Source organism: Oncorhynchus tshawytscha, linkage group LG22 (assembly GCF_018296145.1).
Source record: "Oncorhynchus tshawytscha isolate Ot180627B linkage group LG22, Otsh_v2.0, whole genome shotgun sequence".
Classification (NCBI taxonomy): Eukaryota; Metazoa; Chordata; class Actinopteri; order Salmoniformes; family Salmonidae; genus Oncorhynchus; species Oncorhynchus tshawytscha.
In genome coordinates, this window is record NC_056450.1 from 10,043,274 (window position 1) to 10,070,812 (window position 27,539).

At 44.2% G+C, this 27,539-nt stretch overlaps 1 protein-coding gene across 6 annotated transcripts in view; it reads right to left on the minus strand.

Annotated features, from left to right (window-relative positions):
• Positions 1-2,421: 2,421 nt before the first annotated feature.
• Positions 2,422-27,539, minus strand: part of spryd3 (SPRY domain containing 3) — a 92,241-nt gene continuing 67,123 nt past the window's right edge. For 5 of the 6 annotated variants that reach the window (XM_024384017.2, XM_024384015.2, XM_024384013.2 and 2 more), the window contains 4 exons: positions 12,509-12,566; positions 8,881-9,000; positions 5,197-5,339; positions 2,422-4,056 (listed from right to left, as the gene is read on the minus strand). In XM_024384017.2, coding sequence (XP_024239785.1) covers positions 3,922-4,056; positions 5,197-5,339; positions 8,881-9,000; positions 12,509-12,566 — 456 coding nt within the window. In that variant the 3' untranslated portion in view covers positions 2,422-3,921. Of the gene's footprint in view, positions 4,057-5,196; positions 5,340-7,256; positions 7,460-8,880; positions 9,001-12,508; positions 12,567-27,539 lie in introns of those variants that run through there. The other variant, XM_024384016.2, reaches the window with a different exon arrangement.

Sequence of the window (27,539 nt, forward strand, 5' to 3'; positions counted from 1 at the left end):
GCGTCTCAAGGATTTATCAGACCAAGGACAGATTTCTACCAGTCTAATGTCCATTGCTCATGTTTCTTGGCCCAAGCAAGTCTCTTCTTCTGATTGGTGTCCTTTAATAGTGGTTTCTTTGCAGAAATTCGACCTTGAAGGCCTGATTCACAGTCTCCTCTGAACAGTTGATGTTGAGATACGTCTGTTACTTGAACTCTGTGAAGCATTTACTTGGGCTGCAATTTGAGGATGGTAACTGATGAACTTAACCTCTACAGCAGAGGTAACTTTGGGTCTTCCATTCCTGTGGCGGTCCTCATGAGAGCCAGTTTCATCATAGGGCTTGATGGTTTTTGCAACTGCACTTGAAGAAACTGTCATTTCTCTTTGCTTATTTGTTCTGTTTTTGCCATAATATGGACTTGTTTTTTTACCAAATAGGGCTATCTTCTGTATACCACCCCTACCACTCACAACACAACCGATTGGCTCAAATGCATTAAGAAGGAAAGAAATTCCACAAATTAACTTTTATCAAGGCACACCTGTTAATTGAAATGCATTCCAGATGACTGCCTCATGAAGCTGGTTGAGAGAATGCCAAGAGTGGCTACTTTGAAGAACCTCAAATATAAAATATATTTTGATTTGTTTAACAATTCTTTGGTTATTACATGATTTTTGCATATGTGTTATTTCATAGTTTTTAAGTCTTTATTCTTCAATGTAGAAAATAGTAGGAATAAAGAAAAACCCTGGAATGAGTAGGTGTCAACTTTTGACTGGTACTGTATATCAAACAATGAAAGTCAAACAATTGTAGTATGGAAATAACTACCTTTTAATGCATATATTAATTAGTAAGACAGCCTTCCTGGAAGTAGGCAAGGGGCTAACATTTACATTGAGATCAAGGTAGCCAAACTCTGATAATTTCCCCAAAATTCCCAGGTTTCCCATCAATCCTGTCTGGAAGGTTCAGGAGGGAATACGCAGGAAATCCAGAATCCTCCAACCACGATGTCTGGAAAACCTGACAATTGTTGGAAAGTTACAATTTTGCAACCCTAATTGAGATACAAGTACAGCCTTCTTTCTTGTGCTTGTATGTCATCTATGAATAAGCATGTCTATGGTCTTCATGATGCCTGAACCGTGACTACAGAGATGCTGCTGTGGGATTGTGTCAATGTCAAGGGAATGAGGCACATCCAGGTGACAGACAATGTCCCAAATGGCACCTTAATCCCTTTATAGTGCACTACTTTTGACCAGGGACTATAGTGCTCTGGTCGAAAATAGTGCGCTATATAGGGAATACGGTGCCATTTGGGATGTACACAGAAGCATCTCATGGCGAGTTAAATCATACAAATAGAAATGCAATATGGCGGATTGATCAGAATCCTTAAACATTTGGCATAGATCGGAACAAGTCTCTTAAACCTTATGAACAAATGACAAGCGCGCCGTCTCTTCCTCTGTATACATTTAGACAGACTTAGTCCCAAATGGCACCCTATGCCCTACATAGCGCACTACTTTTGACCAGTGGGCCCTGGTAAAAATAAATAAATTGCGCACTATGTAGGGAATAGGGTGCCATTTGGGACAACAAACAAACATTCCTCTCAGATTGGACTGAACAGGATGCTGATCGCACTCTGCTGGTTCTACTGTGTACTACAGACACCACCCGACTCAACCATTTCTAACGTGCTTGTGACAAAAGTATACTGTTGCAGAAGACATTGTCGACATATTGATGATCTCGTGTGCAGTTGATCCATTATCCTCAACCAAAATATGTTCATGAAAAATGAATCGGAACATATAATTAGACAAAAAGTAACCGCTTGTAAATTACACTGGGAGTGGATAGAGTACACTTAAAAAGTGCTTGGGATTTTTAACTAAACCCTCACCACCCATCCCCCCTATTACAAAAAGCCAACAGTCTCTCTCCCATGTCTTCAGTTATAGAATTCCATGTAGAGAGAAATCTACAAAAATATATAGGAGATTATGAATCTATACAGTCAAACATATATGACATAGAATATATACATACGCTACATGGCCAAAAGTATATGGACACCTGCTCGTCAAACACCTCATTCTAAAATCATTGGCATTAATATGGAGTTGGTCCCCCCTTTGCTGCTATAACGGCCTCCACTCTTCTGGGAACTTTGCTGAGGGGGCTTGCTTCCATTCAGCCACAAGAGCATTAGTGAGGTCGGGTACTGATGTTGTGCAATTAGGCCTGGCTCGCAGTATGCGTTCCAATTCATCCCAAAGGCGTTTGATGGGATTGAGGTCAGGGCTCTGTGCAGGCCAGTCAAGTTCTTCCACACAGATCTCGACAAACCATTTCTGTATGGACCTTGCTTTGTGCACGGGGGCACTGACATGCTGAAACAGGAAAGGGCCTTCCCTAAACTGTTGCCACAATGTTGGAAGCAGGCTCGATTGTATGCTCGATTGTATACACCTGTCAGCAACGGTTCTGGCTGAAATAGTCAAATCCACTCATTTCAACGGCTGTCCATATACTTTTGTCCACATACCATGTCGTGTATAATCACACATTAACATAATTTCCAGTCTTTGATAAGGGGTTACTTGATACCAGGATGCCATCCATCCATTTGATATGGAGAATATCGTTTTTACTCCCACCTAGCCCAGGTCAAGCCTGGTCCCAAATCTGTGTTTGGCATGACAATGACCATAAGAGTTGGCTATAAAGCACTAACAGATCTGGGGCCTATCAAGCTCAGCTCAGCTCCAGGAGGCTGGTTAGTGAGCACTCACAGGAGGGTACTACTCACTCAATCACACACACAATCTACCAGCGTCCCAAATGTCACCCCATTCCCTATATAGTGCATAATTTTTTGTCCAGGGCAAATAGGGCACAAGTCAAAAGTAGTGCACTATTTAAGGGATAGGGTGCCATTTGGGAAGCAACTTCCAGTGCTCACAGGAGAGCACTACTCACTCACTAGTGCCTATAACATGAACTGCCAGCAGGCTCTCGGACTCTGTTGGACATGCATTGCTATGTTTGGGGCCATGACAAATGAAATCAACTAAGTGTGCCAGTAGACTTCATGAGAGACATTTTAGGGGCTCCACTGTTTCAGAGCCCAGGACCAGGCAGGGCTGACTATTTGCTTTGACAGGGGGAAAAAATGTGGCTTGATGAAAAATGATAAAACAACAAATTGCACAGAATTATCCAACAACTCGGTCTCAGGCTAAGCCTTTAGTTTAGCCACAGTGAATCCTGATGGTATTGTTGCCACAGTGAATCCTGATGGTATTGTTGCCACAGTGAATCCTGATGGTATTGTTGCCACAGTGAATCCTGATGGTATTGTTGCCACAGTGAATCCTGATGGTATTGTTGCCACAGTGAATCCTGATGGTATTGTTGCCACAGTGAATCCTGATGGTAGTTTTAGGAGTCGCTGGCTCGAATACCCGAGACAACAATGTGAGAAAAAAAAAAATGTTCCCTTGAGCAAGGCACTTCACCCTAATTTGCCAAACTACTATTGCTGACGCTGTAAAACAACACATTTCACTGCATCAGTGTATATATACATTTTTGCCACAGTGAGTCCTGATGGTTGTGACTAAGGCTGGGATTCTATTCAAGTTGTGTTACAGGGTAGCATTTTATACAGACCACAATATGCCTTTTAACAGCATTTTCCCAGATGTTTGCAGAGATCAAATAAATGGTAAACGCTCAAGCATAAAATACCTTTAAAAGTCAGTTATAGAACGCCATGGAATGAATCCCTGCCCTAGTTTCACTACGCTGATCCCCAGTAAGGCTTGATGTGGTCACTGGTCAGGCGATGACAGGGTGCAGTGTTCGGTTTCTGGACTCATCGTATCCACTAAGAGGATGCAGGCTGGTCAGGTTCATCCACTGAGGGGGTGCAGGTCTACCTTGACCTTTTCTCCGCTGCTCAGCATCCCCACGGTGGGGTAGAACCCACCTGGGGGCACCACCACCTCACGGCGACCCATCAGCTTCCCGTTCCGTGTGAAGAACACCTGCCACACAGCCACAGGGGGGCGCCAAAAAGACACAGATTCACCACTGTTTACATTCACATTTGAGTAATTCAGCAGACCCTCTTATCCACAAAGACTTAGGTCAGGATTCAATCAGAGGAGCATTGTGGACTACAGGCAATGCACCTTTTTAAGGCAATTTCACGGTACTCGTGGAGATTGCTGTGAATGTCGGCTCAAGTGTAAATTGCCTTTAAAAAGTCAAGTTCAATGTGATTGGCTAAAACGTGCCTTTGATTGAATCCCGGCCTTCAACTGAGGTAGGCAAAACCACCACATCATAAATGAAGAACACCTGCATAGCCACAACGGGACGCCCGAATACATTCCCTACAGTTACTGACACTCACTCACTCGCTCAAATCACACATCAAATATTTACCCCATCATTCTAAAAGCAGCTCTTTATATGAAGGCCTATAGAGTTTCATGTCTTTGATGAATGGTGTTTAAAAAATGGCAGAGCTGCCATTTTGTCAATATCGCTTTTCTCATGTAGCTGTGAAATTACTACACCCTTAGTGACTCCAGTGTGTGTGTGTGTGTGTGTGTGTGTGTGTGTGAGAGAGAGAGAGTGGTGCGGTACATGCAGTGTGGTTCCAGAGTGTTCTGTAATGTCAAAGCAGGCTTTGTTGGTAATGTGTCCCCACTGAATAAATATGAACAAATCCCTGGATTACAGCTTGGCCAATTCTATTCTCACTCTCTAAGGTTGCAACAGCAGCACAGATGGCACCCTATTTCCTACATAGTGCACAACTTATTTTTTTTAACCAGATCCCTGGTCAAAAGTAGTGCACTGTGTGTGGAATTGGGTGCCATCTGGGACACAGCCTACAGTCTTGCTGACCCCTCGTTGCACAATGCAGCAGTGAGACTAGGGCCAAGGCCTGGCAGCCATATGAGACATATGATCTCTGTAAAGAATGCTGCTTCACCATTCCAGCAGCTACAGTCAATCAAAATAACAACAAACAAACCCGATCAAACCACAACGCAGATTCAGTTCATGAATTTACGTCAAAGGATTTGCATGTGAGAAGGTAAGTGACACAAGTGACTGAGTCTAGAGTATTGTGTTGTGTGTTTGTGTGTGTGTGCCCAATGACATGTGCTCACCATGACCTTCCTGCCGTCATGCTCCTGGTCCAGTTCGCCCCCCTCTTCCTCCTCCTCCTCATCATTCAGGTACAGAATGTTCTGGATGCGCCCCTCGCCCTGCCTTGGCAGCACCTCCAACGGGTCCCACTCATCTATGTCATCTGAGGACAAAAAACAAAAAGGGGCAAATCTTAACTTTCATTATTTCCATCAGGGACACAACTTTCACTAGGGACATGTCCCCCCACATTCAGATTTTTTATCATTGCACTGTGATACAAAAACACGGCGCTGGTGTGCTTTAGGACCATGCATACGCCTCGGAGCTGTCAAGTAGGCTGTTTTCTGGTTTCAGTCGGCTGGATTTAGGACCTGACAGACACCACAGAACAGAGTGTGCAGACCGGCTGTGTGAAGGCAAAGCTTCTGAAGCGCTGCAGTGTAGGACCATTATGTGAGAGATGGACAGAGCCAGCTGCTGTCTGTGTTGCGCTTTTTTTCCGAGTTTGAAAAGCAAGCAGAGCCAAAACTGGCTACTCTTTAGTTGACTAATCTAGCTGGCAACGGCAACTGCTGTTTGACAGAAGAAAAAACAAATATTCCCAATGCTGAGCTAGAAGTGTAACTGACATGTTATGTTAGCTAATGTTTCAGCCCCTCTGGACTTAAGTTAATGAACTACTAGCAGGTAGTTAGCTAGCTAATACAGACAGTTCAGCTCTAGCTAGTCTCTAGCTATCTGTCAGGTAGCGGTATCTAACAGCTGTTGTGTGTATGGAAATGTTTTGTAGCCTCTGTTTTGTCCCATTTCAACAGAAGTAAATTTGATGATTTACCATTCGCTAGAGCTAGCCAAAAGTTGGCTAACATTAGCTATAATTTTTGCCTCAATCACACTAGATCTAAATCAAATGATGAAACCAGCAGCCAAACGATTGAAGACCGATATTCTGACATTTCTTCAGCACAATTTGAGTTTTTATTAGTCAGTATAGCAATTTAACATTATCTGTCAGTTTACATAGCAAACTCCCTACTTATCACACTGACACAGTATGAACAGCTCTACAGGCTTCACTGTCATGATGCACAGTCAGTACACAACACTATTGTCATCATGTCAGGATCAGATGGTGACAGGCCAGGTGAATTTTACAGTAAGTTACAACAATCAGTGAATGGATACAAAGTTTCATCTCGAGTTGATGGTGATAGGGGGTCTCATCAGGGTCAGACGGTGACAGGGGTCTCATCAGGGTCAAACGGTGACAGGGGGTCTCATCAGGGTCAGATGGTGACAGGGGGTCTCATCAAGATCAGGGTCAGATGGTGACAGGGGGTCTCACCAGGGTCAGGATCAGATGGTGACAGGGGGTCTCATCAGGGTCAGGATCAGATGGTGACAGGGGTCTCATCAGGGTCAGACAGCCAGGGAAGACCAGTCTGTCAGCACAGAGGTGAACTTTTGCAGATACACTTTATTTTCTCTGTGCAGCAAACACTGGACAAGCAAGAAGCTTCAAAGATGTAGACTATTTTAACGCAGTCGGACAAACCTCTAAAGTTGATTTCCAAACTGTATCAAGGGTTGATCGAGGTTCTCGATGACACAAAACACGTAAAACAAAGATGTGAGGAAGACCTGGGAGACGCTATTGATGATGATGAATGGACACATGTTAGAATGCCCAGTCATGTTCCTATAATCTCAGACACAAATGACTGCAGTTTAAGACCATCCATAGAACATTATATATGCCAGTGAAACTGAATAACATGCACTCAGAAATGTCATTCGTCCGCTGGAGGCGTAAAACACAAATTGGGACATATGTGCAAATGTTATGGTCTTGTGTGAATTCTGGTAAAGAAGTATGTTCTTTTATCTCAGCATGTCTACAGATTCTCAGTTCACCCTGTTTTTGTTTGATTGGAAATGATGATACTGGAGACTGTTATTAGAAGAAACTGTGTAACCTAGCATTTATAGTGGCTATGAACTGCATTGCCATTAATCGGAAAGTTGGTTATCCTCCCACAATGGATGGAAGAAATGTCAAGTTATGTATCAGTAGATTTGATTTATTCCCAGATTAAGGGCATAGTGTGCAACTTTCATAAGGTCTGGATGCCTTATATGGAATACTGTACGACAAAAGGAGTCTGTATTGAAAACATGCCCACGTCATGAGATACCTATTTAGGCCATCCCTAGCTGCTGGGCTGCTCAGTCTTGACCCTGGGGTTCTGTTGGACGGTTGTTCGTCACTCTGGTCTTGGCCTAACACACCGGAAACCAATAATGAATGTTTCACTAAGATCCTAAAGCTGAGTGGGGTGTGTTGGGTTGGGGCGCTACAAGGCCGTGGACCCCTCGGGGCAGGACTGGGTGACCCAGCTAGATTGTGTGCAAGTAAAAAGATCTCTACAGTACTATTAGCCCTACGATATGAATTATACGGAGGATGGACTGTTTGTGTGTTCATGTGTAGGTGTGTTTTTAGTCAAACTTTTGTTTTTCAAACCTTTCCCTTGAGACAAAAAAAGAAAAGGAAAAAAAAGATGGGAAGGCAGTTGTGCTGGGGAGAGTTGAGGTACTGACTCGACTGGTGGGGGTCGGGCAGGCGGATCGGGCTGGCTGAAATTTTATAGAGGACGTCTTAATAAAGACAATCGAAAGAATTGATACTTTATTTGTAAGAGTTGTTCACTTGTTAGGTTATTGGTTAAAGGTGAAACACAATATTGATTATTGAATTATCATGGATCTAGTTCAGTCTTACCAATCACTTAAAACAATATTTAATAATTATCTCTTAGCTTGACTGGGGGCATTTTTGCTTACTTTTTGTTGTTCTAAACAGAGACGACTAGAAGGGCCATGGGTCATATTAGATTGTGTAGAATTGCAGGAAATGAGCTTTAGATGCCCCAAAAAATGGGAGAACCCCCCCACTTCTAAAGCCAAAGTTGTGACCCTGATTTCCTTTGAAATTTCCATCAATGTATGACTAAGTGAAAATTGGGCGGAAGTGAAGATTTGCCCCCGACAGCTGAATTCATCTAACATTCACTCTCAACTCAGGCAAGTGTCACTACTTCCTCATTATTCTACAACACATCTGTAGGTTGCAGGGAGGAACGGTCATGTCATTAATGGGAACAGGTGACATTGAAAACACGTTTAAAGGGATTCTCCGGTACTTTTGTAGACTTTTTAGCCAGTAGTTCTGAAAGTAGCCCTCACGAGCAAAAAGTGTTTACATCACATATGTGCAGAAAACTGTACGTGCACAACTGCCATTTGTTTCACTCTCTCTCTTACTCTGCTGTGTGTGCATCTTGCTAGCTGTCAGTCATACGGCGAGGGGCCGAAGCTCATTGGTTGAACTCGAATTGCAAGGGGGCTGGCCCACTTAGGGAAAAATGAAGGGGCAATGGCGTGCCCCTAAGCAAAGCTTAGAAAACAGTTGCTTTCAAACTAGGAATTTCATCAGACAGTAATTCTCCTCATAGATTATGCATGTATGAACTACACACTGACACGTCCAGCCCAAAGCGGGAGGTTAAAAAAAAATAATACTAGTCAGTCACCAAAGTTCCGGAGCATGTCTTTAACTCCCGCTACTGTAAACAAATTGCCATTCGGGAACAATAAAGATATATTGAACTGAAAATGTGGCCCCAACTTATTGTCCTTACCTTCACCATCCAATATGTAGTCCCGTGGGAACATGATGCCACAGCCCATGATGTCACCCTCGATACAGCGAGGACCAAACGGCTCCCCAACCCCACTACCATGGAAGATCTTCCCATCATCTGAGAAAGAGCGGGAGAGAAAGAGAGGGAGAGATAGAGAGAGGCACAGAAAGAGAGAGAGAGAGAGGGGGGGAGACATCTTGTCACTGTGTGAGGACTGTTGATGTAAAAAAAAAAGGGCTAAATGGGATTTATTTGTTTATTGATGGCTAGATAATCCTACTGTATTATGCTACAATATTTTTGAACTTTCACCAAGAGGGCAACATTCGCAAAAAAACAACATGTTACTAGATACACCTCCAGTGGGATTTGACATAAAACTCTTTTTAGGATGTCCATAAGAAAGCAAGGATCATCTAGGTAAACAGCTAGGTAAACAGCTAGGTAAACAGCTAGGTACATGTGTTGCACACGATGCTCTAATATTTCCAATCTCATTCTGGATTTCGTGCCATGCCATCTATTCAAAATGACACACCGTGTACAGTGGTTACCAAGGGTAAATGTTCCTCCGTCCGAATGTTCCAGGGACATGATCACTGGAACAAACAGGCCTCTACATCTACATAACACAACTTCAGTATTCTTTCAGTAAAACAAATCCAATCTCTGGTGGAAAAACAACAAAACAAGAAAGAAGTAAAGCACACACACACACACACACACACACACACACACACACACACACACACACGTGTGCACACACGAGAGAAAGAGAACAATAAAAAAAGAATGAAAAACACTAAAAAGGTAGCCTGCAGACATGATCCTCCACGGTGCGCTGCGGCTGGTTTCTGGTAAATATTTGTGGAGTTGTCATGGGAGCCGTCCTCGGCTCAGGATACTGTTTAAACAATCTTTATCTGAGATTGTGTGTGTGTGTGTGTCGGACGGGGAGGGAGATGGAGACACTATCATTAGGGCTCCCATGTGGGCCCCTGTCACAACACACACAGCAAACACTGGTTCCACGACGGGGAAAGAGAAGAGGGGGAAGAGAGGAGCAGGAGAGGAGGGCGGCTAAAAATAGCAGTGTGGAGCGTGGATAAAGAAATGGCTCTGGCTAGAGAAGGCAAGGCTTCTGGCACCTGAGACACCAGCTCGCCAGGCCAGGAAATCTGGCTGACACCTGGCTGGAAGACAGCTGAAGACCGGAGGGATGGAGGAAAAGAGGTGTGAACGAGAGAACAGGGCCCCTTGGCGTTCATAATAGGAGGGTATGTATGTCTGGAAAACACAGGGGCTTCCCTGAATCCCTCCCTGGCCTGGCCCAGGGAACTTTGACTCAACAACAACATCTAGAATATGTGCATGGATTTTAACACCACAGCAACTGACCTAGAAGATACATGCAGTAGGTCTTCATTGTTAAAATGTGGCTATGGTGGTTGTAGGGTGTTGTAGGGTGTGGCCTGGGCTAGTTCGGCAAGGCCGTGGTGGTAGGGTAAGGTGGGGCCTGTGCCAGTGACAAAGAAGCAAGGCTGTGGTGGTAAGGTAGGGCGTATGCCAGGTCTGGCTCTGTGGTGGGCCAGTGCCAGCCAGGTTAGGTAGTGCTGGTTGTTGTAGGGCAGGGCATCGTGCTGGTGTTGAGTCAGAGCGTGAGTCACTGATGAGGAGTGGCGATAGGGTCGTGCTCTGAAAGCGTAGCGCCTGCCAAGGTGACAGGGTTAATGAGGCTTGGTGAGCTGCTGCCTCACAGGCTGCTACTAACAGGGCACCACAACACGCCACACACACACACACACACACACACACACACACACACACACACACACACACACACACACACCAGGGTGCTACGCCTTGGTCCGCTCAGAGCAGAGAAAATGGACCACGGCCCATCGACACAGTCAGCAACATCACACTGTGGCACGGAATGGAGGTTCTCACTGTCTGTGCCAATATCACAACAGTCACACTTTTGATTTATGTGAGTGAAATGATACGCTGGCAGTCACTTGCCCTCTGGAACGTGAGGAGAACCTAAAAACAGATATGGCTGATTCCCAAATGGCTGACTATTCCCTTTATATGGGCCTCTGGTCAAAGGTAATGCACTATATAGGGAATAGGGTGCGATTCGGGACGCACTCCACGATTGTGAGCTAAACAGACGACTGAGTTGATAAACCAAACAGATGTACCTTTTCACAGTAAAAAAAGCTAAACAGCAAGAAGTGCCCTCTCAAAACTCAGTAAGGCAAAAGACACACATTGAACAATCAGCCTTCCCTGAGCTATTGCGCTGCTGACTGTGCTGAAGGCTTGCTTGGATGGCTGGCTGGCTGGCGAGGATATAACTAAGAGGTTCTAAGAGGCCTCTTGTTCCCTACGTAGTGCACTACTTTTGACCAGATGTAAGGAATAAGGTCACGTTTGGGACACAGCCTATGAGGTACTAGGAGTCATGTTGATGTAGACTGAAGGAGCTGGACGGAGCCTGTACGTGAACCCAAGCATGGGAAGGCAAACCTCAGAAACAGTGTGGAAAACCACATATATCATTTTTGTCTCTAACAAATAAGATTAATGGGGAACTGTGCTTGGGCATGCAAATTCTTGTGGAGTCTTCTACACGCCAGCCAAACCAGAGCGGGAGCCCACATACAGAACCCAACGGGACTGACTGTGGTGCCCCAATCCCATACTGGCTGTATCATCTCCAGCCCTCCTAGGGTTGCATCCCAAATAGCACCCCATTCCCTTTCTAGGGCCCATGAGGGTTCCGGTCAAAAGTAGTGCACTAGGAAATAGGGTGCCATTTGGGAGGCAGACTAGGACAGCTAGCAGATTACTCTGGTCAAACGTCATGCACTACACTGTATAGTCATTTGGGAATAGGATGCAGGCTACCTTTGAACCCTTTCAGACACACCGTCTGGCTGATGCCTTCTAGCCCATCGACGATGATGGATTTAACAACGGGGTCCTTGCGACTGGCCTCTTTGTAGACAACCCTCAGTGCCCCCATGATACATTCCCTCTAGCGCTGATACAGCAGCAGACCTAGCAGCACGTGGTAGCTAATCAACAGTGATAAGTCTTCAGTGATAGATAGCGGCGGGATGCCGGAGGCTTTGGGACGGCAGATCCCTAGAGACCGAGCGACAGCAGCAGTCGGCAACAGGGCCTGTCTTCACAAAGGGCCACACTGAGCAGTTATACAACCGTAGCAAGATAACTGCAACTGATTCCTTGATTGGAGAAGGAGAGATCTCTCCCCGAGGAATGAGATATCAACCCCCTTTCTAACCTCAGACGTTTTGCAGTTCTCTTCTTTATCACCCTGGGTGATCCTACTCCATCTGCCCTGGCCCCCTCCAGCTGAGATGGTGCCCAGAGATGCTGGGTTTGGAACTGTGTGTGTCAGAGAGATGCAGTTGTGATCCATCAGAACCCACGTACTCAGGGAATGAGCTAACCGGTAAGCAAGACAGGCCAGGAGAGGAGAGAAAGGCAAGACAGAAAACAAGTTAGGAAGAGCACAGAGATATGTTGACGAAGAGCACAGGGTAATGTTGACGAAGAGCACAGAGAAAATGTGATGAAGAGCACCAAGTCTCACCTGCGTGATAAGCCACTGAGCCTTGGCTCCAGCCCGGGTGTCTGTTCTTGGGGTAGTCCTAAAGACAGACACACAAGTTACAATCGCAGCTCACTATACACATTCAAGTCCTCTCTAAAAGACATAACTTTTCCCCACAGGCCTGCAAAATAAACACTTGTATTGGCTTTTGTGTGTTCCCACATTTTTTTTTTGTCCAGTGTACTCCCCTGGTTAGTCTGTCAGCCGGTTAGTGTTTGTTAAGAGTACTTTTTATATTCTTGCTGATAGTAATATATCATTTTATTGCTTTGTTATTAATCTGGCTGATTTATTATGTAAAGTGATGGTGTCTGATACCTACACTCATGAAACATTTTCTCCCTCAAATCAAACCAGTGTTTTTTTTGCCACAGTGGTGCACACTAAAAGTACACATAGAGGATACATATTTTCTATACAGGTTCTCCATGCCAACAGAAACAATAAAAGAGGGCCAAGTAAGGTTTGGATTAGATCAGAGTCAGTGTGACTCACGACTCAGCGAGTTAATCACCAGAGATGTTTTTTGCTCTCTACAGGTTTACTCAATCTCCATAAGTAGAGAGCCAACCGTCCACAGCCCAAAGAGGAACACAACTCCTTATCATTCTGCATTAAAAAACAACAACATTTCTGCTGATCATCATCCATGTAGCAGAATTGCTAATAAATAAACCTCCGAAACATGTAACAGGTGTCATGCCCTGACCTGAGTATTCTTCATTTTCTTTATATATTTTGGTTAGGTCAGGGTGTGAAATGGGTGATGTATGTGTTTTTGTACTGTCTAGGTGTTTATGTAAGTCTATGGTTGCCTAGATTGGTTCTCAATTAGAGGCAGCTGTTTATCGTTGTCTCTGATTGGGAACCAGCCATCTTCTTTGGGTATTTCGTGGCTTATTGTCTATGTGATGTTGCATGTTTGCACGCAGTATTTATAACAGTCATGTTCATTTTGATATTTTGTTTGTTTGTTGAGTGTACTTCGTGTTTGTTTTTATCTATCATTAAAGGGATGTATTCACATCACGCTGCGCTTTGGTCTCCTCAATACGACGAACGTGACAACAGGTCATTATTGATTGTTGAAGCAGTTAAGAAAACGAATACAACCCTTTACTTAAATGGACCACACTTCAGTGGAGATGAGTGTACCTACAGAAACAGGACGTGTCTGGAAATCTGGCTTGCCTACTACTTCCTGAAACTGCATACTGCGTACTAATCGCGCTACAAACTATTTTGAACGTACTGTTTAGTAAAAACTAATGCAGTAAGCAACAAGTATCAGCATACTAGGCTCATCCTACTGAGAATGTGTCATAGAACGCGCAATTGCGTTGATTCCCGCCGTTCGTTCATTTTGGTACATTGCGTCCCCTCAGATGATTATCAGCGGTTGTCAAACACACAAGTCTCAGGAGACGATTCTCTTCCTCAGTAATGTGCAGTGAATTCTACTAGATGAAAAGCTGCAATGAGTTTGACATCCTGGCATTTAAAGCATATAAAATGTGTCACATAATATTTAAAAAAACATTTTTCGTACACACAAAATGCGTAATACTGTATTTAGAATGCAAGTACGGGTATTCGGACAAAGCCAAAGCCAAAGTGAACTCTACACAGGTGGGAAAGATGCCATGATGGGCCTTCAGTTGGGTCCTAATGGAGAGGCCACAGACAGCTGCTTCATCGGGTCAGATGAGACAGCGAGAGGAAGCCATGGCGGGGTCAGTCCATCCGACAGCCTCACTGAGGGTGGAGGAGAGGTGGAAGAGCAGGAGAAGGAAGCAAGCGAGAGAGCAGAGGAAAGACACGGAGGACCAGCAGGAATGCAACTCCTGCTCCAAGCCATATCTACTCTTTCTTTTCCCGTTTTCAACCACAAGCCCTGGAATCTCTCTGGCTGGCCCAGTCTACAGGATGACAACGCTAAGCTCGGATTGTTTGGGGTTTTGTTCCAGTAGAGGCTATGGACCCTGGTCAAAAGTAGTACACAATATTAGGGAATAGGATGCCATGTAGGACGGAGGCTCTGAGGGTGAAAGCCAAAAGGAGCGCTGGGCTCACTGAATCTGTTCATCTAATTCATATGGATTGTAAAGTGATGGATTTACAGTCAAGTCACAGTGAAACCACAGACCTGTGTCTTAGCACAGTTTAATTCCCAAACCAGTGGATCTCTGCCATCTACTTGATCATGTTTTCTGACTGGTATGTTTTCTGATATATTATGGTACTCAGTTGAGCAATCATTTTTATTGATTTAATTTTTTTCTTTTTTATTAAAATTTAACTAGGCAAGTCAGTTAAGAACAAATTCTTGTTTACAATGACTGCCTACCGGGGAACAGTGGGTTAACTGCCTTGTTCAGGGGCAGAATGACAGATTTGTACTTTTTCCGCTCTGGGATTCAATCCAGCAACCTTTCGGTTACTGACCCAACGCTCTAACCACTAGGCTACCTGCCGCCCCCATTAAAGCAGCAGTAACTTAATTCGAAGCGTATCGTTTGTTCACACACAACATATCGTGGACGGTATAAATCTGTTAACCCCCGGAACCTCGGTCTACTACTTCACCATGAACTTTGGATCGCAATGTTCTGCAGAAGCCATTCGTCTAAAACTAAGCTGCTTCCAAGAACAACAAAGAGTAGCGTTCTGTCTGTCCATAGCAGACCTCTATCTGATCCTCAGGGGCTTTATCAGTGGCATTGGAGCTAGCCTGCATTTCCACACTGTGACAGAGTCAACAAGCTGGAGCTGCAGAGATGCTGGCCTTCCCTGGCCGGGCCCCTGTTGGATTCATGGAGACAGATACTCATCTCTCTTCTGAGTCCCCGGCTATAAATATCACCACAGGGATTACTGCAGGAGAAGCCAGGTGAGCGTGTGTTTGTGTGTGTGCCCACAACCCCTCAGAGAGAGACAGAGAGAGAGAGAGAGAGAGAGAGAGAGAGAGAGGTAAGGGTAAGGAGTGGTGGTGATGCAGGTTTGTTTGTGTAACCCCTTGTCATCGTGTAAAAACCACCATCGTGAAATACCAGGGCAAAGAGATGGAGATCAGAGATCAGCACTTGATGGGAATGAATAGAACAACAGCCTGTGTGTGTGTGTGTGCCCTGTCTATTATATTGCTGCTACAGTAAACCAGATAGACAGAGGCCTTGGCTTTCGCTATCAGCTCCTTTGTTCAGCCAGATAGAGTCAACATGTTAAAAGGCTCTGGTTATGCATCAGGGAGCATTGTAAAGGCAGTGAGGACACAGAGACACAGCCACAGGGATAGGTTAGGCCATAGTAAACAGACACACATTAACCTGACCTGGCTGGACCTACAGTATGTGGTACACCAACGATAACCATGCCAAACAAAGAAGAGGTCAGTGTCTAGCTTGCGCAGGTGAAATATATTTTAAAGCAACAAAAATAATGCTACAAGGAGCTGTTACAACTGCAGGAGAAGAGCTTCAAAAGTTTCACATATGGGAAAAAAATAAACGTTGGCTCGCAGTCGGCGCTCCAATTCATCCCAAAGGTGTTTGATGGGGTTGAGGTCAGGGCTCTGTGCAGGCCAGTCAAGTTCTTCCACACTGATCTCGACAAACCATTTCTGTATGGACCTCGCTTTGAGCATGGGGGCATTGTCATGCTGAATCAGGAAAGGGCCTTCCCCAAACTGTTGCCACAAAGTTGGAAGCACAGAATTGTCTAAAATATCATTGTATGCTGTAGCATTAAGATTTCCCTTCACTGGAACTAAGGGGCCTAACCCAACCATGAAAAACAGGCACAGATCCTTATTCCTCCTCCACCAAACTTGACTATGCATTGGGGCAGGTAGCGTTCTCCTGGCATCCGCAAAACCCATATTCGTCCATAGGACTGTCATATAATGTACAGTCCTTGTGCTGACGTTGAATCCAGAGGCAGTTTTGAACTCGATTGGGAGTGTTGCAACTGACATTTTTTGTGCGCTACGTGCTTCATCCCTCGGCAGTCCCGTTCTGTGAGCTTGTGTGGCTGAGCCATTGTTGCTCCTAGACGTTTCCACATCGCAATAACAGCACACAATACAGTTGACGGGGGCAGCTCTAGCAGGACAGAAATTTGATTAACTGACTTGTTGGAAAGATGCCATCTTATGGCAGTGGCACATTGAAAGTCACTGAGCTCTTCAGTAAGGTCATTTTACTGTCAATGTTTGTCTATGGAGATTGCATGGCGGTGTGCTCAATTTTATAAACCGGTCAGCAACAGGTGTGGCTGAAATAGCTAAATCCACTATTTTAAAAGGGGTGTCCACATATTTCTGCATGCATACTGTATGCGTGAAATGCTTGTGTGAGGTAAACAGAGAAGTCTACTTTCTTGGGGACCTGAATATTGACTGGTTTTCATCAAGCTGTCCGCTCAAGAGGAAGCTTCTCAATGTAACCAGTGCCTGTAATCTGGTTCAGTTTTTTAAATTTATTTAAATTTCACCCCCTTTTCGTGGTATCCAATTGTTAGTAGTTACAATCTTGTCTCATCGCTACAACTCCCGTACGGGCTCGGGAGAGACGAAGGTCAAAAGCCATGCATCCTCCGAAACACAACCCAACCAAGCCGCACTGCTTCTTAAAACAGTGCGCATCCAACCCGGAAGCCAGCCGCACCAATGTGTCGGAGGAAACACTTTACTGTCAATGGTTTGTCTATAGAGATTGCATGGCAGTGCACGCTAACCTGGCAACCTGGTTAGCGTGCACTGCACCCGGCCCGCCACAGGAGTCTAGTGCGCGATGAGACAAGGATATCCCTACCGGCCAAACCCTCCCTAACCCGGACGACACTAGGCCAAATTGTGCGTCGCCCCATGGACCTCCCGGTCGCGGCCGGCTGCAACAGTGCCTGGGCTCGAACCCAGAGTCTCTGGTGGCACAGCTAGCACCGCGATGCAGTGCCCTAGACCACTGCACCACCCGGGAGGCCCTGGTTCAGGTTTTTAAATCAACCTACTAGGGTGTTTACAAACACTACAGGAACAAGATCGTCCACATGTATTGACCACATTTGAACTAATACTGTAGAACTTTGTTCTAAAGCTGTATCCGTACCCATTGCATGCAGTGATCACAATATAGTGGCTACATCCAGGAAAGCCAAAGTTCCAAAAGCTGGGCCTAAAATAGTATATAAGAGATCATACAAAAGATTTTGCTGTGACTTATGTGGACGACATTATAAATATTTGTTGGTCTGATGTGATTAATAACGAGCATCCAGATGCTGCACTTCATGAATTTATGAAATTGCTTTTTCCAATTATTGGTAATGAAATGGACTGTTAAGGCTCCATGGATTGATGATGAATTTAAAAACTGTATGGTTGAAAGATGGGGCAAAAGGAGTGGCTAATAAGTCTGGCTGCACATCTGACTGGCGGACTTACTGCAAATTGAGAAATGATGTGACTAAACTCAACAAAAAGAAGAAACTGTATTATGAAGCCAAGACCAATGACATGAAGAATAGTGAAACAACTTTGATTACTTTAAATCAAATTGTCAGAAATACAAATTCAATTCCATCTTTCATTGAATCAGATGGCTTATACATCACAAAACAATTTGATGTTGCCAATTATTTTAATGATTACTTCATTGGCAAAGTGGGAAAACTTGGGCAGGAAATGTTAACAACGAACAGTAGGCAATCGTACTCAAGCATAAAAAAAGAATAATGAAATGAAAAAATAGTAAGTTTGAATTTTGTAAACTTGATTGGAGTCCACCTGTGGTAAAATCAAATGACTGGACACAATTTGGTAAGGCACACACCTGCCTATATAGGGTCCCACAGTTGACAGTGAATGTCAGAGCAAAAACCATGCCATGAGGTCAAAGGAATTGCCCATAGATCTCCGAGACTCGATTGTGTGGGAAGGGTACCAAAACATTTCTGCAGCATTCAAGGTCCCCAATAACACAGTAGCCTCCATCATTCTTAAATGGAAGAAGTTTGGAACCACCAAGACTCTTCCTAGAGCTGGTTGCCTGGCCAAACTGAGCAATCGGAGGAGAAGGGCCTTGGTCAGGGAGGTGACCAAGAACTCGATGGTCACTCTGACAGAGCTCCAGACTTCCTCTGTGGAGATGGGAGAACCTTCCAGAAGGACAACCATCTCTGCATTGCTCCACCAATCAGGTCTTTATGGTAGTGGCGCAAGATGGAAGCCTCTCCTCCGTAAAATTAACATGACAGCCCGCTTGGAGTTTGCCAAAAGGCACCTAAAGGACTCTCAGACCATGAGAAACAAGATTCTCTGGTCTGATGAAACCAAGACTGAACTCTTTGGCATGAATGCCAAGCATCATATCTGGAGGAAACCTGGCACCATCCATATGGTGAAGCATGGTGGTGGCAGCATCATGCTGTGGGGATGATTTTCAGGGGCAGGGACTGCGAGACGAGTCAGGATCGAGGGAAAGATGAACAGAGCAAAGTACAGAAAGATCCTTGATGAAAACCTGCTCCAGAGCGCACAGGACCTCAGACCGGGGCGAAGGTTCACCTTCCTACAGGACAACTACACAAAGCACACAGTCAAGACAATGCAGGAGGGACAAGTCTCTGAATGTCCTTGAGTGGCCCAGCCAGAGCCCGGACCCGATCGAACATCTCTGGAGAGACCTGAAAATAGCTGTGCAGCGACGCTCCCCATCCAACCTGACAGAGATTGAGAGGATCTGCAGAGAATGGGAGAAATTCCACAAATACAGGTGTGCCAAGCTTGTAGCGTCATACCCAAGAAGACTTGAGGCTGTAATCACTGTCAAAGGTGCTTCAACAAAGTACTTAGTAAAGGGTCTGAATACGTATGTAAATGTGATATTTCAGTGTTTGATTTTTTAAAATACATTTGCAAACATTTCTAAAAGCCTGTTTTTGCTTTGTAATGGGATATGCAAAGCTGTCATCAAGGCTAAAGGTGGCTAATTTGAAGATTCTCAAACATAATATATATATTTTGATTTGTTTAACACTTGTTTGGTTACTACATGATTCCATATGTGTTATTTCATAGTTTATGTCTTAACTATGATTCTACAATGTAGAAAATAGTAAAAATAAAGAAACTCTGGAATGAGTAGGTGTGTCCAAACGTTTGACTGATACTGTACCCAGAGGTTACAAAACATTTGGAACATCTTCCTAATATTGAGTTGCACCCCGCCTTTTGCCACCAGAACAGCCTCAATTCGTCAGGGCATGGACTCGACAAGATGTCGAAAGCGTTCCACAGCGATGATGGCCCATGTTGTCTCCAATGCTTCCTACAGTTGTGTCAAGTTGGCTGGATATCCTTCGGGTGGTGGACCATTCTTGATATACACGGGAAACTGTTGAGTGTGAAAACCCCTTGACACACTCAAACCGGTGCACCTACTACCATACCCTGTTCAAAAGGCACTTCAATCTTTTGTCTTGCCAATTCACCCTCTTAAATGACACACATGCCCAATCCATGTCTCAATTGCCTCAATGCTTAAAAATCCTTCATAAACTGTCTACAACACATCACGGCACAATGCCTCTTCCCCTATTTGACCTAGATAGTTTGTGTGTATGCATTGACATGTATGTAGTTCTGTCCTTGAGCTGTTCTTGTCTATTGATGTTCTGTATTATGTCATTCTGTGTTATGTTTCATGTGGACCCCAGGAAGAGTTGCTGCTGCTTTCGCTACAGCTAATGGGGATCCTAATAAAATACTAAATAACATCATCTATACTGATTTAAGTAGATTTAACCAGTGACATTAATAAGGGATCATAGCTTTCACCATGGATTCACCAGGCAGTCTGTCATGGAAAGAGCAGGTGTTCCGAATGTTTTGTACACTCAGTATATATACACACACAAGATGAATTTACACAAGATATACTAAGAATGATATGTACAGCAGTAGATATATTTGTGAGCTATATCAAGAATCCAGTATCTAAATAAATAATGTGGTGTGAATAAACAGTAACTAAAATGCAATGTACAGTGCTAGAAATATTAAAATGAGCTGTGTCGAGGAATACATTATTGAAATACACAATACAAAACCCCACGGAAAAATTGTATATAAAATAAATATATACAGTCCATTCGGAAAGTAATCAGACCCCTTGACTTTTCCACATTTTACATTACAGCCTTATTCTAAAATGGATTGAATATAGTTTTTTCCCCTCATCAATCTAAACAAAGTAAAACCAGGTACTTTTTAAAAACTGAAAAATATTATATTTACATTAGTATTCAGACCCTTTACTCAGTATTTTGTTTAAGCACCTTTGGCAGCAATTACAGCCTCGATTATGACACTACAATCTTGTATTCGGGGAATTTCTCCCATTCTTCTCTGCATATCCATTCAAGTTCTGTCTGGGTGGATGGGGAGCATTGCTTAACTCAATTGGGATCAAGTCCAGTGAACCTTCACCCCAGTCTGAGGTCCTGAGCGATTTGGAGCAGGTTTTCATCAAGGATTTTTCTGTACTTTTCTCCGTTCATCTTTCCCCTTGATCCTAACTAGTCTCCCAGTCCCTGGCGCTGAAAAACATCCCCACAGCATGATGCTGCCACCGCCATGCTTCATCGTAGGGATGGTGCCAGGTTTCCTCCAGATGTGAATCTTGTTTCTCATGGTCTGAGAGTCCTTTAGGTGCCTTTTGGCAAACTCCTAGTGTGCTGTAGTGTGCATTTTACTGAGGAGTGGCTTCTGTCTGTAAAGGCCTAATTGGTGGAGTGCTGCAGAGATGGTTGTACTTCTGAAAGGTTCTCCCATCTCCACAGAGGAATTCTGGAGCTCTGTCAGAGTGACCATCGGGTTCTTGGTCACCTCCCTGTCCAAGGCCCTTCTCCCCCGATTGCTCAGTTTGGCCGGGCGGCCAGCTCTAGGAAGAGTCTTGGTGATTCCAACATCTTTAATTTAAGAATGATGGAGGCCACTGTGTTCTTGGGGACCTTCAATGCTGCAGACATTTTTTGGTACCTTTCCACAGATCTGTGCCTCAACACAATCCAGTCTCTGAGCTCGCCGGACAATTCCTTCGAACTCATGGCTTTGTTTGTGCTCTGACATGCACTGTCAACTGTGGGACCTTATATAGACAGGTGTGTGCCTTTCCAAATCATGTCCAATCAATTGATTTGACCACAGATGGACTCCAATCAAGTTGTAGAAACACTTCAAGGATGATCAATGGAAAAAGGATACACCTGAGCTCAATTTCAAGTCACATAGCACATGGTCTGAATACTTAGGTATTTTGGTTTTTAGCTTAAAAAAAAAAAAAAAAAATCTCAAAATATTTCCAAAAACCTATTTTCACTTTCTCATTATGGGGTATTGTGTAGATTGATGAGGAAGAAATATAATTTAATCCATTTTAGAATAAAGCTGTAACATAACAAAATTTGGAAAAAGTCAAGAGGTCTGAATAATTTCTGAATGCACTGTATGTAAATGGTGTGTATAGACAGTATGGTAATAGAAAATGTGTGTACAGCAGTAGGTATACAGGATAAGCCCTGACTAGAATACAGTACATAACACAGGAGGCTGCTGAGAGAAGGATGGCTCATAATAATTGCCGAAATGGAGCAAATGGAATGGCATCAAATACATGGAAACTGTGTGTTTGATGTACACTGAACAAATCTATGAACACAAGATGTAAAAACATATTTCATCAGCTGTAATAAAAGATCCCAGGAATTTTCCATATGTACAAAAATCTTATTTCTCTCAAATTCTATGCACAAGTTTGTTTACATCCCTGTTCGTGAGCATTTTGCCAAGATAATCCAGCCCCCGGACAGCTGATGAAACTGTGGGTTTGCACAATCAAAGAATTTCTGCACAAACTGTCAGAAACCGTCTCAGGGAAGCTCATCTGGGTGAACGTCGTCCTCACCAAGGTCTTCACCTGACTTCAGTGGGAAAATGCTCACCTTTGGCCACTGGCACACTGGAGAAGTGTGCTCTTTACGGATAAATCCAACTGTACTGGGCAGGTTTCAACCGTGTGGGCGAGTGGTTTGCTGATGTCAACGTTGAGAACAGAGTGCCACATGGTGGCGGTGGGGTTAAGGTATGGGCAGGCATAAGCTATGGACAACAAACACAATTGCAGTTTATCGATGGCAATTTAAATGCAGAGATACTGTGGCGAGATCCTGAGGCCCATTGTTGTGCCATTCATCCGCCGCCATCACCTCATGTTTCAGCATGATAATGCACAGCCCCATGTCGCAAGGATCTGTACACAATTCCTGGAAGCTGAAAATGTCCCAGTTCTTCCATGGTCTGCATAATCACCAGACATGTCACCCATTGAGCAGTTTTGGGGTGCTTTGCATCATACAACAGCTTGTTCCAGTTCCCACGAATATCCAGCAACTTCTCAAAGCCCACAAAGAGGAGTGAGACAACATTCCACAGGCCAAAATCAACAGCCTGATCAAATCTATGTGAAGGAGATGATCCACACCCCTACAGGTTTGTGACCAACAGCTGCGCGTATTTGTATTCCCAGTCATGTGAAATCCATAGATTAGGGCCTAATTAATTTATTTCAATGGACTGATTTCATTGTATAAACTGTAACTCAGTAAAATCTTTGAAATTGTTTCATGCTGAGTTCGTATTTTTGTTCAGTGTATTTGATACCATTCTACTTATTCTGCTCCAGCCATTACCACAAGCCCATCCTCCCCAATTATGGTGCCACCAACCTCCTGTGGTAAATAAAGTAGTTAAAGCAGTATGTAAACATTATTAAAGTTACCAATGTTCAATGACTCTGTAAAGTGCCTTCGGAAAGTATTCATACTCCTTGACTTATTCCACATTGTGTTGTGTTACAGCCTGAATAATACATTTTAAAAAATATCACATTTCTTTCTCTAACACATCTACACACAATACCCCATAATGACAAAGTTGTTGTGAGGTATTTACAGAACAACTGGTGCTGTGAGATTAGGATATCAGGACCTGCTTAGACACAACAACTGTAACAGTAGTGCAAGAGATCGCAATGAAAATGAATGGCTGCAGTGTTGCCGTTATAATGAGTACAAGATGCATGGAATGCCAAGTCATAAATGCATGAAACGATAAATTCTTATTTGAAATATATGTAGTTCTGTCCTTGTCTATTAATGTTATGTACTGTATATGTAATGTTTTAATGTGGACCCCAGGAAGAGTAGCTGTTGCTTTAGCAGTAGCTAATGGGGATCCTAATAAATACACACACAGTGGGGGTGGGGGGCTGAAACAGCCTGCGGGGAAGGAAGGAAAAGGGCAGAGGAAAGGGCCGACGGGGAACGGATGGGAACGGAAGGCCAGCCAGCAAGATAACGGCACGCACACGCACACACACGCACGCCATGGCTGCTCAGGCAGGCACCACTGATTGCACCTCGCCACCCGACTCAGGGCAAGATCTCGCTCCTTGTCCTGCACCTTAGCAACCAACCAGTGTGTATCTCCGGATGAAAGCTGAAGTGCTTCCAAGCAGCACACATACATCTAAACTCTTATCTGCAGAGAGAGGAAGGAGAGCGAGAGTAGAGGTAGCGCCACGTCTAGGAAGGGGAGATCATAGATTACATCTCCCCCCAACACACACATACATACATAAACAAACATATTAACAATGTGTGCCTTTACCTGGTATCTAAAATCATATTGCTGCAGAGCTAAAGCTTCAGTGATTCGATACTTCCCAAACCGGTCATCCGCCTTCTGGCAGGGTTCTAGAACCAACTTTTTCCACTGGTGGCAATAACCTGACCTCTGACCCATAATGTACCTGTATTCCATACAGAACCAGGCTAATAACATCTATCCATCTTTTCAATTAGCACGCCTTTTACAGTGTTTGACATTCAAGTTAATTTGCCAGGGGCACACTGGGCCAGTGCCGACTGAAAGCTACTGGCCCGAATGAAAGGAATACTGGCCCGCGAAAGCGGATGACCTACAGTACCCTCCACGCACAAAGTTACATTTGAACTTGACAGTATCAGATTTACATGGATTGTATGGAGGGAAAGATTAAGTGGTTGCGCAATCTCAAAGCGTGTGTAACAATGGTAAATGTAATAACTTTTCATGTAATAAACCCAGTAAATGCAATAACTTGCCGGTAAACGCAATAAAATGTTGAACAGTAAACGTAACTTACTACATTAACCGCTGGTGAGTAACAACCTTTTCATAAACAATGTAAACAATTCAACCAATCATGCAATAACATGACGTTTAAAAAAAAAGAGTATGTACTACTTCACTCAATTTGATGCGCATACCACTGCCAATCACAACAGAGACAAACTCATGCACATCCTACAGGAAGTCATACATAGACACTCATTGAAATACACACACACACTTTATTATTAATCAAGCTTATTATTGTGTTATGCGGTTGTTGTTATGTTATCAGGTCAGCAGCAGCATACCACAATCAATGCCTGTGTTTAATTTCCTTTATTTTATCCTCTACTTTGATGGACATGTGCAAAACCCTTCAATCTACCACTCCATGCAGGCTCGGGTAAATCCTCAGGGTATTTGAACGATTTCAAATCTGGATGGCAGATCTGGTTGGCACCAGGGCAATTGGTGTCAAATTAATATGTTAAGTAAACTTGCCTGAAACCCGAAGACTTGCATTAGCTCCACAAGCTAACCAAGTAGAGGCACACAGATTGTTTATATCAACTCAAAAATGGAAACAAATTGTGTCACATTCGCCAAATACAACAGCGAAATGCTTACTTACAAGCCCTTAAACAACAATGCAGTTAAGAAAACACCAAAAAAAAGGTAAGAGAAAAAAAATATAATAATTAAAAGGGCAGCAGTAAATAACAATAGCGGGGCTATATACAGGGGGTTCCGGTACAGAGTCAATGTGCGGGGCAGCGGTGTCGAGGTAATTAAGGTAATATGTACATGTAGGTAGAGATATTAAACTGATAATAAAAAGAGAGTAGCAGCAGCGTTGGGGGGGGGGGCAATGCAAATAGGCTGGGTAGCCATTTGATTAGATGTTCAGGAGTCTTATGGCTTGGGGGTAGAAGCTGTTAAGAAGCCTCTTAGGTCTAGACTTGGCGCTCCGGTACTGCTTGCGGAACAGTAGCAGAGAAAACAGTCGATGACTAGGGTGGCTGGAGTCTGACAATTTTTAGGGCCTTCCTCTGACACCGCCTGGTTTTGAGGTCCTGGATGGCAGGAAGCTTGGCCCAGGTGATGTACTGGGCCGTACGCACTACCCTCTGTAGTGCCTTGCAGTTGGAGGCACAGCAGTTGCCATACCAGGCAATGATGCAACCTGTCAGAATGCTCTCGATGGTTCAGCTGTAAAACCTTTTGAGGATCTGAGGACCCATGCCAAACATTTTCAGATTCCTGAGGGGGAATATGTTTTGCTGTGCCCTCTTCACGACTGTCTTGGTGTGCTTGAACCATGTTAGTTTGTTGGTGATGTGGACACCAAGGTACTTGAAGCTCTCAGCCCTGTAGATGAGAATGGGGGTGTGCTCAGTCCTCCTTTTCCTGTAGTCCACAATCATCTCCTTTGTCTTGAACACATTGAGGGAGAGGTTGTCCTTGCACCACACGGTCAGGTCTCTGACCTCCTCCCTATAGGCTGTCTCGTCGTTGTCGGTGATCAGGCCTACCACTGCTGTGTCATCGCCAAACTTAATGATGGTGTTGGAGTCGTGCCTGGCTATGCAGTCATGAGTGAACAGGGAGTACAGGAGGGGACTGAGCACGTACCCCTGAGGGGCCCACGTGTTGAGGATCAGTGTGGCGGATGTGTTGTTACCTACTCTTACCACCTGGGGGTGGCCCGTCAGGAAGTCCAGCATCCAGTTGCAGAGGGAGGTGTTTAGTCCCAGGGTCCTTAGCTTAGTGATGAGCTTTGAGGGCACTATGGTGTTGAATGCTGAGCTGTAGTCAATGAATAGCATTCTCACATAGGTGTCCCTTTTGTCCATGTGTGAAAGGGCAGTGTGGAGTGCAATAGAGATTGCATCACCTGTGGATCTGTTGGGGCGGTATGCAAATTGGAGTGGTCAGCATATGCTCGGAATACAGTCCTGGTAATCCGCTTGGCCCTGCGGCTTTGTGAATGTTGATCTGTTTAAAAGGTTTTACTCACATCGGCTGCACCGAGCGTGATTACAGTTTCAGTGTTACTTGCCACGAAGCGAGCATAGAAGTTATTTAACTTGTCTGGTACGCTCATATCAATGGGCAGCTCTCGGCTGTGCTTCTCTTTGTGGTCTGTAATAGTTTGCAAGCCCTGCCACATCCGATGAGCGTTGGAGCCGTGTAGTACGATTTGATCTTAGTCCTGTATTGATGCCTTGCCTATTTGATGGTTCGTCTGAGGGCATAGCAGGATTTCTTATAAGCTTCCAGGTTAGAGTCCTGCTCCTTGAAAGTGGCAGCTCTACCCTCTAGCTTAGTGCGAATGTTGCCTGTAATCCATGGCTTCTGGTTGGGGTATGTACGTACAATCACTGTGGGGACGACATCATCGATGCACTTATTGATGAAGCCAGTGACTGATGTGGTGTACTCCTCAATGCCATCAGAAGAATCCCGGAACATATTCCAGTCTGTGCTAACAAAACAGTCCTGTAGTTTAGCATCTGCTTTATCTGACCACTTTTTTTTGTGCTGCTTTTTGCTTTAATTTTTGTTTGTAAGCAGGAATCAGGAGGATAGAATTATGGTCAGATTTGCCAAATGGAGGGCGAGGGAGAGCTTTGTATGAGTCTCTGTGTGTGGAGTAAAGGTGGTCTAGAATTTTTTTCCCTCCAGTTGCACATTTAACATGCTGATATGAGGTAAAACTGATTTAAGTTTCCCTGCATTAAAGTCCCTGGCCACTAGGAGCACTGCCTCTGGATGAGCGTTCTCCTGTTTGCTTATGGC